The sequence below is a fragment of the Lissotriton vulgaris genome, chromosome 5 (assembly GCF_964263255.1).
Source record: "Lissotriton vulgaris chromosome 5, aLisVul1.2, whole genome shotgun sequence".
Taxonomy (NCBI): domain Eukaryota; kingdom Metazoa; phylum Chordata; class Amphibia; order Caudata; family Salamandridae; genus Lissotriton; species Lissotriton vulgaris.
In genome coordinates this window covers 1,316,105,987-1,316,116,958 of record NC_141693.1, presented here as the reverse complement: position 1 = coordinate 1,316,116,958, position 10,972 = coordinate 1,316,105,987, and the positions used below count along the sequence as shown (strand labels likewise).

At 41.1% G+C, this 10,972-nt stretch overlaps 1 protein-coding gene across 6 annotated transcripts in view; it reads right to left on the bottom strand.

Annotated features, from left to right (window-relative positions):
• Positions 1 to 2,787: 2,787 nt before the first annotated feature.
• Positions 2,788 to 10,972, bottom strand: part of ANKS1A (ankyrin repeat and sterile alpha motif domain containing 1A) — a 1,304,293-nt gene continuing 1,296,108 nt past the window's right edge. For 5 of the 6 annotated variants that reach the window (XM_086923220.1, XM_086923226.1, XM_086923221.1 and 2 more), the window contains one exon: positions 9,462 to 10,016. In XM_086923220.1, coding sequence (XP_086779346.1) covers positions 10,013 to 10,016 — 4 coding nt within the window. In that variant the 3' untranslated portion in view covers positions 9,462 to 10,012. Of the gene's footprint in view, positions 10,017 to 10,972 lie in introns of all 6 variants that reach the window. The other variant, XM_086923222.1, reaches the window with a different exon arrangement.

Below are 10,972 nucleotides of genomic sequence, written 5' to 3'. Positions count from 1 at the left end.
AGACGCAAGCATGGAGGCCATGCCCCTCGTAGTTATCATTCACAATACACCCTGCTGCCATTAGTTAGAGCAGGGAATACGTTATAACTGGTTTTCGGCACTTTGTTTGGTAAGTAATTAGTAGAGGAACCTGCGGTTTAAAGCAGTTCTTACAATGAGTCTGTAGCCTTCAGACGAACTACAAAAACTCGTTATAACAGGAACTACACGCTGTACAATGTACGGGCCTCCACATTGGATGATTCTATGCTGCATACTTACACGTTTGGAGAAGTTTTACTTTGCTCGGAACAGATGTATAACTCGGAAGAATATGCAAGAAATGTCTCTACATATATGGACCTTTATTTGCCCTTAAATCTGAAATCTACCCCTGCAAGTCAGTGTCCTTTTAAGGTTTTTGGGGGCCCTGAGCGAGACATCGCCTGCTAATTAAAAAACTTCTGATGCCAACAAATTCTTAAATAATGTTAAACTTTAACAAGGTCACACAAAAACAGTTGAAATAGGTCTTGTTTGGGACCCAAAAATTCTTATGTTGACGCCGGGTAGTGCAAGGAACAACACAAGACCGGTGTCTTAAAGAACAAGCATTTGCAAAGCAACAGGTCTGGGATTCAGCGAGTTTCAGCTATTGCCATTGCAAATAATAATGCCTTTTAATTGTGTTTTCCTTTTTAAAACATAAATAAAAGGCATTGTCATTTACAAAGCCAACAGCTTAAACTTGCGTAAATGCGAGACCTATTGCATTGCAAATGCATGTTTTTGATTAGTTGTGGGGCTTCATTGACCCCTGTTCCAAGTGAAGGTTCATGTTAATAGTCGTCTGCACGTTTTTTTTGAAGCCTTGGACTCTTAGCCGTGTGCGTCTCCTGAGGGTAGTATAACTTCACAATTGTCTGCTTGCCATGTCTGTGACTAAGGTGGACTTGAAGTAGGTGTTGATGACGGTCTTGCCTTTTTCTATCACAGTTACACACTTCTTGTATTGTTTAGGTAGGTGCTTCAATAGTTCTCAAACTTCCTCCCACCGTTGATGAGCATAGTGGTTAAGGAATGCATATGAGTTTGTAATCCTCCATTGCGTGGCAGTTGCTCTCTCAACCTGGCACCTCACTCCTTTGCTATTTCTGGTGGAGGCTCCATTGAAGTTTCTCTTACTTGCAGTGGGCACAATTACTGAGTCTGTTGCTACATTCCCCTTAAGATACAAGGGATCCTTAGTGGGTCCCCTCCCCACCCTTGGAGTTACTGGCTTGCATCTCTCTGAATACCTCCCTTGCTTGATCAAAAGTGCTTAGGAGCATAGGAAGATATATGGCTCTTCCTTTGTGATGGTAATCGTGTTTCCAGGAGAAAAAAGCCTATAACTATTTTTCCTCTATCTGAAACCCGATACTTCTCATGGCTTTTTAATCATCACATTATACTTTGCAACGTCATCTGGAAGAACATGTTTCAACACTTCTCTGGAGAATCTATGTTGAGGTCTTGCCAGTCTCCCCCTGTGCTCCGGAGTTCTTTGAGGAAGAGGAAATGTATGAGCAGGGTGTTTTTTTTAAGAAGATTTCCTGCTTCTCTTCCTATGGTTCAGTTGTACGGCGGAGTTCCACTGGAACTCCCTAAAGAGCTTTTTCTTTTACTGGCTTCAAAGAGATACAAAAATATTTTAGGGAATTGTTCAAATCCCTCGTCTTCTGTAGAATTGCTACCAATTCAGCCTCGAGGCGCATCTTTTTTCTGTTTGACCTAGAGTGCTCTTTGCGCCCTGTCAAGGGTGGGCACCAGTTTTCATTTTGGGGTCGGTGTTCCTTGCCTCAATTCCTCCTTCCTTTCTTTATGTCAATCACCTCTTGGCATTGAGCCTGTTTCTGTGCAACAACCCCAAAGATGTTCTTGTGTCAGGACCTGTGGCTTTTTTTTGTTTTTATCTACCTTTGTTCATCCACGGATTTGGCAACGAGGGTGTTTTCGAGGTCCTTGAGTACAAATATTTCTGCTCTGGCCTACTAGTTTTTTAAGTTTGCCTGCACACACCCCTTATGATCACCCTCTCTCAGAGTCTTGAATAGCTATTTTCTTTCTTGTTCAATGTCATCTCCCTCTATGATAGACCTCTTTCCTTAAGGTACCACTGTGTCCTCTAAGTTGATGTCGTCATTTGACAAACTGTGGTCCCTGAGCTAAGATTGGTATTTTTACTGCATCTGCATGGTTGCACAATGTGTCCACCTCTGCTTTTCCCTGGTTCAGAGTGTCTGGCGGGAAATCAGCACCCTTGGTCACCCTTTGACGCTATGATCTCTTGCAAAGCATAGGTTGCAGACTTCGTGGCTATCCTTTTGTGCAAATTCATGGTGGCACTAGGGATATAAACTAAAAGGGATGTGTTCTATTGCCCTTGAAGATTTCAGCCCCCTGGATACATATTGTCGAATATCATTGTGCAGCATCTACCTTCTTCGGTAACTCTGTGGTTTTAGGTTTATCTCAATGGCACACCATGAGAATCCACAAAAGATCAAAGCTGCATAATTTCTAACCTGGAGTTCCTGAGCAGCATGCTCCTGGTGCACAGAGCTTCAATCCCTTGTCAGGAGTAGTAAGCACTATTTAAGTACAATTACAATACAATAAAGCATAGTTCGGGTACTTTATAAAATGGGTGCACATTTGTAATGTAGCATTTCAAAATACATTCTGGAGAAAACATATTGCAAGCACAATACCATAGAAATTGGGAACATACAGATGTGTTTCACAGTTTAAGAGGCGCCAGACAGATTCGTTTTCTTTTTAAATTTATTAAGTCTGTTCTAAGATGCTCAGATAAGAAAATAACTAAGAACCTGTGCAAGGCCTAGAATGAATGACTGGCACAGGTAAGACTGTTTGGTACAAATACAATATATGCTTATAATTCCAAAGAATTTGACACAGATTAACAATTTTATTTACAGAAAAGAAAAAATCATTCAAGTATCAAAATTTAGAGACATAGATTAAATAACAGGTTTGTTCCAAGTCAGCTCCACTGTAAATCTCAGAAGTCAGGTCTCTGTGCAAACTGAACTCAAGTTCCTCACCGATGCCTCATGCAGGAGGGATCTGCATGCACCTCCCTGTCCGTCCAGAGTCAGTGGTACCTGTAGGATTGCCCAACATACACCCCTTCCCACGCAAAGCAATGGAACTAAATTAGCCTCTATTACCACACCTATTGTTAACTGCAGTCTTCTCAGAATAATAAACTACAGGTATCTAAAGTTTGCCCCACCCACTACATAGCTAAGAGTAACAGCACTACCCCCACAAAAGCAGTACCCCACTCACTGCTAGGTTTACTGTACCCTCAAGGCTGCTGATTAAGGGTAACCTTTCTGTAGTAACGATCTACAGCTATCCAAGTTCATGTATGGAGGCTCCTTAGACCCATAACAGAGAACCTCCAGTGCCCAATACAAAATACAGTAACTTCATGGAACCCCACTGCAGAAGTTAAAGGGTAGATGCACGCCTCCCACAATATTAAGAGTAAAGGTGCAGCCCCTCCCCACTCCAACTTGACGAGGGTAGCTACATTCCATACTATCATCTTCCAAGGAAATTATTTCTGGGTAAATTCAGCCTTTTAAAAACTCAGAGGAACCGCAGGCCCACTACAAATATGTCTGGGTAACAACAGGTTCACTAAAATGCCCTCAATGTGGCAGCAGACCGACAAATGCGTCTTATGTTAGCTGTGTGCAATGCACAACTGCCCCTGAGTAAAACAAAACTTTCAATCACCTACAGGCTGCAGTCCTCCTTTTCCCAACATCTCTGGAGTTAAATATTATAGGGCTCAGGTGTCATAAGGAAGGATTTCCCGAAGGTGATGCTACTTAATTGAGTAACTGCTCAAAAGTATAGACGCATCCTTGTTTATCACCTTTTCATAATTTCAAAAACTACAACTCCTAATGTCAGGAAAGAGAAGCAAAGCATACTGACAACTCACAAACATTTGTTTGTACCTTAACTCTTTCTCAATATTAAAATATAGGCACTGGGGCATATTTCATCCAGTTCCATTTCACATTTGAAGCACAAGAAAACAAAACCCCAAAGGATTCTGGATGTACCATAGAAAAAGTACCAGAGGGATAAACACTGACCCAGATCTTCACTTTTGAATTTTTTGTTGCATTCAGCTGGAATCAGGTTAGTACCAAGTGAATAAATAATAATGTAGCAGCTTAATCAAAAACTATTTCCTTAGGTATAAAAACAAAAAAACAACGAACAACGACAAACAAAAACAAAAAATCATAGTGTCCCAGTTGAGCATAGATAGTGTCCATTGAGGAGCGAAATCAGGTTGATCCCATCAAGCTTGAACAAGATCGATCAATTGTAAACTCCACACCTCAATATTGTATGTGGCGGCTGTGCATGGAAATTTTCACTGCTTCAGTGAGTTTGCTGGATGAATGGCTGTAGAGCTCAGCCTCATACTGTCTTCCCTGTGCCTTAAGGACAATGTCTCAAAATGGCTTGCATCTGTGAAATGGTAAATGCTACTACTGTATAACAGTTTGAGGTTTCCAAGCAGTTCAGTTCAGACAAAGAGACCTAATATTTTCAAAGACTTTAACTCTCCCAGACTTTTCTCTCTTCAGCACTGAATGAATAAGCCTTATAATTTGCTCCTGATACCACTTACATGCGGTTCTAACGTAATTCTATATCCTGTGCATCAGAGTCCTTAAAGTGGGCAGGTTTTTCCTTTTCTAACCAGAGACACACCAAAGTAAGACTCTAAAACAATGCCCACTTTAAAAAATTGACGAGAAAATGACCTAAATGCATGAGCATATGCATCCACTGTAGATGAAATTGACAAGAAAACGCTTATTAAGAGATGGATAAATAGGGGAAACAGTGCCTCCTCAATGGATTCGAAAATAACAGGTTTACCTTAAATCCATTGTAAATTCTTGCCATCACCACCCCTTAAAATTACAAAGAAAATTAATGTGATGCAATAAATATTGTGCAAAAGCCACGACTTAAATCAAAGTAGAACACGTTTCCTAGTCTCATTCTAATTTCCTAGAAAAAAACAATTGTAGCATCTAACCATATCCTGGTAGGTCCGTTGATGAGGATATGATAGTTTGGTAACAAAGGGTTGTAAACCTGTGTGTTCTTAGTAAAGTTTTTTTAAAACTCTTGCATTTTAATAGGCTTGGTGAAAGAAAACCACATTCAACACCCTTCCCATATTAGTCTTGATAAGCCTTGCACTCAGCAACAAAGCTTTCGCAGATGCCATATAAGTACAGAAAGTATCCATTCTCCATTCAGGCTAGCCTCACCGGAGAAGAACTGTTGCTAAACGTGCCCAGCATGAGTTTCTTAAGAGATCCCTATACCTAATAAAGAATGTCAGTCACCAATCAGGGAGGATGGTGTAGAGTAAAAACTCACCTACAAAGGTTTTTGAGGTCAACTTAAGAATCTCTGCTGGATTCTAGGACCAGAGGCCTCCGACTTGATTTCCAAGCTGCACCTTTAATAATGTTCCTAATGCAATGAAAGGCCCTTCAACAGCAACCGGTTCTCTGCTCTGGGTGTGCCTGAGAGCACCTGGTTGACTGCTTTTTCAAGAAGCACCCTATCTGAATTGAGATTTTCAATTTACAGATTCTTTCACCTTTCAATTACCAGAATTGAAATAAAAAAACGTAATGAGGTTTCCTTCGCAACTTTTAAGCCCCATCTAGTCAGTAACTAGGCATTAGTAGTAACCAGTTTGTGCAGCTTCAGCACTAGCAGATAAAAGTTCGAAAAATAGGCAACGCAAATTTCTGAAAACCTGATCAACAAAAAATTCAAGACTCGCTCTGGCAGTAAAAAGCTGAATCATGTCTTAAAAACATGTCTATGAAAAAGAGTTAATTACTCAGGGAATACACTCTGTTCGCTCCAAATACAAAAATCCTTCATCAAGTTTTAATGTTAACTGCCCTAAATGAGTTTTGCAGAACAATATTCAACTATTTTTCTATGCTAAAAATGTCTGGCTTCCAGGATTATCAAGGAAATCTATGGGGACTGAAGACTTTTGATGAATACACCACTTGCACCTTTCTTGCTGGCAAATATTTTTTTGAAGTTGTATTTTAAGAAAATCCCTTTTAGCCTGGTATTGAGTAGCCACTGCAGAAGTAAAAGCTCTTCCCTAATACACAGATCACAGAAATGAATAGTCTATAAAACCTTCGCCAAGGATAGTAGAAGTTTCTTTGTGGGGAGACTTTCCTATTTTCTGAAAACCCGTATACAGTTTTACCAGCCTCTAAGATGCGAAAAGGAAAGATGCAAAGTTAATCACTGCACAATTTAGCAGCAGTTCCTTCATTGTTTCTGGGCCAATAGATCTGATAAAAATTGTTATCTGCTTTGCCAGGGAGAGTTCATTCATGTTAGAAAAAAGTTATACATTATCCACAGTAGTGCCATACATATCCTTATAGCTCGGCAAACATTGAACTTTTGTAGAAATCTAAACCAAACCTTTGCAATTTTGTGCTGTTTTCAAAATTACAACAATCTACCAGGATAAAGTATCTGACATAACCTCTTGATCCGATCCCTTTCATAGGAGTGTTGGCTTTTCTGTAAAAGAGATTCAGAACGAATGCTGCTTGTTCCTACCGGGTGAAGTGCAAGCAGGGCAACCTCATGCCACTTAGCAGTCAAAGGAATGCCCACACGAGGAAACAATGATGCGGCCTAGTTTCCGATAAAGGTATGCTTCCTTATCTTCAAAGATACTCAGAGCCACACATCATATCCAAAAGAGAAGCATCCTGCCTTTAACATACGGTTGTTAAAAGATGTTCTCATTGAATGGCCACCATTGTGGCTAAAGCAACTGACCAGCATGTAAACCAGATCTGTGTTCTAAGCAGGAGCATGGACTGACCTGTACCCCTTAGGGTCTTTTACTAGTTTACAGAGATTATGCGAAAATGCAGGTCACTTTTTCCAATTATTATTATGCTGGTGTTTTAGAGACTGCTTCGAAATGCCAGATGTGTATTTAAGAAGTAGTTAAAGGTGAAAGCGCTATTTCAAATATGCAGCTGCCACCACAATTTGTTTTGTGACGACTAAGATGACTGGAGAAACCTTGTATACTAGAAGTCGCAAATAATGCCCCTTGTATGTTAGCTGGAGTACATCTATTAAAACTTGTGGTAGAGCACAGAACTCCTTGTGAATCCAGAGCGTATTCGTGGATGATGTTAAAAAAAACATGAAATAAAATGTAAATAAGTAAATAGTACTGTCTTGCGAAGCACACATCATTGCATTTGCTGACTCTCCTAGCAACAATGGGCCCTATGAAGACCATCTTCAGTAAAAACATAAAAAAATTAAAATAAAAAACGAAAAGTTTCAAATTGTAAGAGAGGTTATGCCAATACTGTGAAACCGCTACACACATTCCACCATGGAAATACTTCCACTAAAACAAGGGCAAATCAAAAGTTGTGATGGGAATATGTGTAACTTTGCCTTGCAAACTTCTGGGGATATACACCTGAGCTGCAGGTATATGCTCCACTGTATTACAAAAGGCAATACACCAGTCTTATTCATCTTGCAATTCTCGCTAAAGTACTAGGTCACGTATGTGAACACTGATTTATCAACTTCAAGCTCATTTCTGATCTTTAGGCTACATCAGCGACATGTTACTTGAGGCCATTCTGGTCGCTCAAAAGAATCCCTACTTTCAGATGGAAGAAAAAGCATCACAAGAGGAAACAGGAAATAAAAAGTTCGAGATACAGGATTCCAGTATCTTGTGGTAAGTATGGCATTGTAAAATATGTTTCAGAACGCTCCAGATAGCAGAGAAATTGATATATCCAGGGAAAAAGTCAATGCAGCAGCCAAATGAGAGGCAGCTAAGGTAAAGAGGAATCCCTGTAGGCTTGCATCAGTGTGGAATTCCCTGCTCTAGAGGCCGAAGCTTTTCAATCGCAGTCCGTCAAAGGGAAGGTGGCCTTTGGACCATCACTGTAATGCAAAGAATGAATGGACCAGGATTCATTAGTCCAAAAGCAGAAGGGCACAGAGTCCTCTACTGCCTCAACTTGAGTTTCACCTAAAACTATGGGGTATTGCCTTTTTGGAACTTCCACAGTTATATTTTCACCTTGTGCAGGATTACGTTTCTCCTTCCTAGTAGCGTCAAGAAAAGTCAGAAAAACACTGGGATACACACTGAGTATATTGGCACAGATGAAATTGTTTTGACAAAGATGCTTCCTAAATGTTAAATAATGGGAAATGCAAAGCTGTGATTCGGATCAGCTACCAATTATCATTATCACGAAATTATGATACATTTAAAGTACTAAAAAGTTAAAAAAGTGCTGCATAGTCATCGAAATAACAGAGGAAGAAAAAAACCTCACAGAAGACAAACAAAACAAGAATACAAGGTGAAGTTCGTTCTCAAAACATTTTGAAGCCGAATACTCCTGTGATGGCAGAAAAAAGAAAGCTCGAAGACTAACATTATACCAAACATAGGCTACCCAGCCTAAGTTACAAAGAAAAAAGGATCTTCGGGCTAGTCATTTTTTTTGGGAGGAAAGGAGAAAATTGAAAGGTCCTCTATTGGCGCCCCACAAACACCCCTGCCTTGCCATGTAAAGAAGCACAAATTTCCAAGCACAGCCGCCTGTTTGCAGGACACAGTAATTAAAGATAGTCCAGATAATACAAATAAACGGAATGTTTGACACCATAACTGACTACTTTGAAACGCTCACACTGGGTCTGCTTTTAAAAACCCTATTTCCAGGTCCTTTGGACAAGAACCATTACTCTCTACATTGAGTCCCAATAGAAAAGCAGCGCTAAATTCTAAAAGGAGCGTCAGAAGTCTCTGGTTAGAAAGACAAATTAAAACATTTTGGGTAAACACAAGCCCCACGGAGAATTATCTCCCACCCAATCCATGCAAGAATGTGAGCTGTGGGATTGGCAGCAAGATCCTTCACAGACTGTAATTCAAGGATGCAGGGTTCTTTTTCACGAATGGTGTCTGTTGCGCTTGTAGCAGATGGCACAGTGTTCTATACTTACCCTCACTCACTAGCATGTCCTGATCAGGGCATTCGCAGTCACTAAGGACCCACTATCACAAAAGTGCTCAGTAGCAACTGCTTCCCAGAACACGCAGAGACATCAACACAGACTCTCCCGGGGAGATGCACTTTAAGCCACCTTTCGCTGCCAGTAATGTTCAGTTGCCCAACTTATAGCCCAAGTCTTCGCTAAATCCACAGCAATAACTGTAATACAGTAAGCAACTGTGATGTGCATCGATCTGGCGTATTCAGTGTGGAGGTCAGTCTCTCGTTTTAAACAAACACACAGACACACAGCAGTTCATATGCAGAGTTTAAAAAACGTATTGGCAGTTGTGGAAGGAAGCAGGCCACAGGATTAGAAAAATGTGGAATAAATGCAAAAGAACGAGACACTCCAAGTATAGCTCAGAGATCTCAGTCCCAGCACCATGGGAATGGAGGATGCCCAGAATCCTTGGAGATTGTGGCACTCCACTCACTTTGACAAAGTCCTCCCGATAAAGAATGGAAGCATGCTAAACTTTTGGTTTCTTGAATAATTTCCGTGGCTTGTTTTTTTCCACTTCAGAGAAAGTCACGGTTGGCAACCATTTAGTAAGTGCACTCTAGAGCTCGTCCACGAATTCTGACTTCAGCGAGGTTTGGGAGTGAGAACATTAAGCTTGACACCCCCAGTCTTCCCTGGAATCATTAACTGCTGTCGACTCCTCTCTGAGGAAGCTTTCTTCAAGCTTGATGACTTGATATCTCTGGGGTAGCTGGTCTTCAGGGCGCCGGAAAGATGCTTGGTTCCTGCCCATGGCATATCCACGCTGGACACTGAAGCTGCTCCTTCACCTGATCCCAAATCAGCTTTGTGGAGGCAAACAGAAAGGGGAGGGGGAGGGGAGGAGATTAAAACCAAAAAATGACATGGATGTTGTAAAATACAAATAAAAAGAGAAAAGGGTATGAAGTGGAAGGTGTGTCCACCAGAGTACAACTGGAGTAGCCAACGATTTAAAGAAACCACATGTATACAGACTTCAGAGATGACAAGAATAACTGAACAAGCTGATTATCCACCACCTTACAATATTCAATTTGGAGAGCTGAAAACAAGGTCTCATAGTGCTCTTTTCTTTTCAAGTATAAGGATAAAAGGGAAGGTTTATTTATTTATTTATTTTTTGGTTTTTGTATAGCGCGTAGTCACCCTTGAGTATCCCAGCGCTGAAACCTCGAACTCCTAACGGGGGGCACAGGAAACATGTGGAGCGGATCAGGGAAAAAGGAGGGTTTTGAGGGATTTTCTAAATCGAAAGAGGTTTGGCTCGGCTCTGAGGTTTGAGGGGAGAGCGTTCCATTTTCTGGCCGTGTTCACCGAGAATCTGCGGCCGCCTATGCGGGATTTCTTCACCCTGGGGACAACAATCAGGTTTCCTTGTTCGGACCGAAGCGCTCTCGAAGGTCTGTATGGAGTGATCCAGGTGCTCAGAATGGGGGGACCCGAATTGTTCAGGACCTTGTGTGCCAAACAGAGGGCTTTAAAAGCGACTCTTTCCCTTACGGGGAGCCAATGAAGTTTTTTCAAGGCAGGTTTGGCCGAAGTTCTTGCTGGGGTGTTTGTGAGCAGGCGGGCTGCGGCATTTTGAGTTTTTTGTAGTGTTTGCAAGGTGGCCTCCGGCGACCCGAGGTAAATTGCGTGAGTTTATTCATTCCTGACTAATAAATGCAGAAGCTAGTTCTGTCAGTGTAATGCAGAATACTAGTGTTAAGGACCATTAATTCAATCCACAAATAACTGAATTTCAAAGGTCATGCATGAA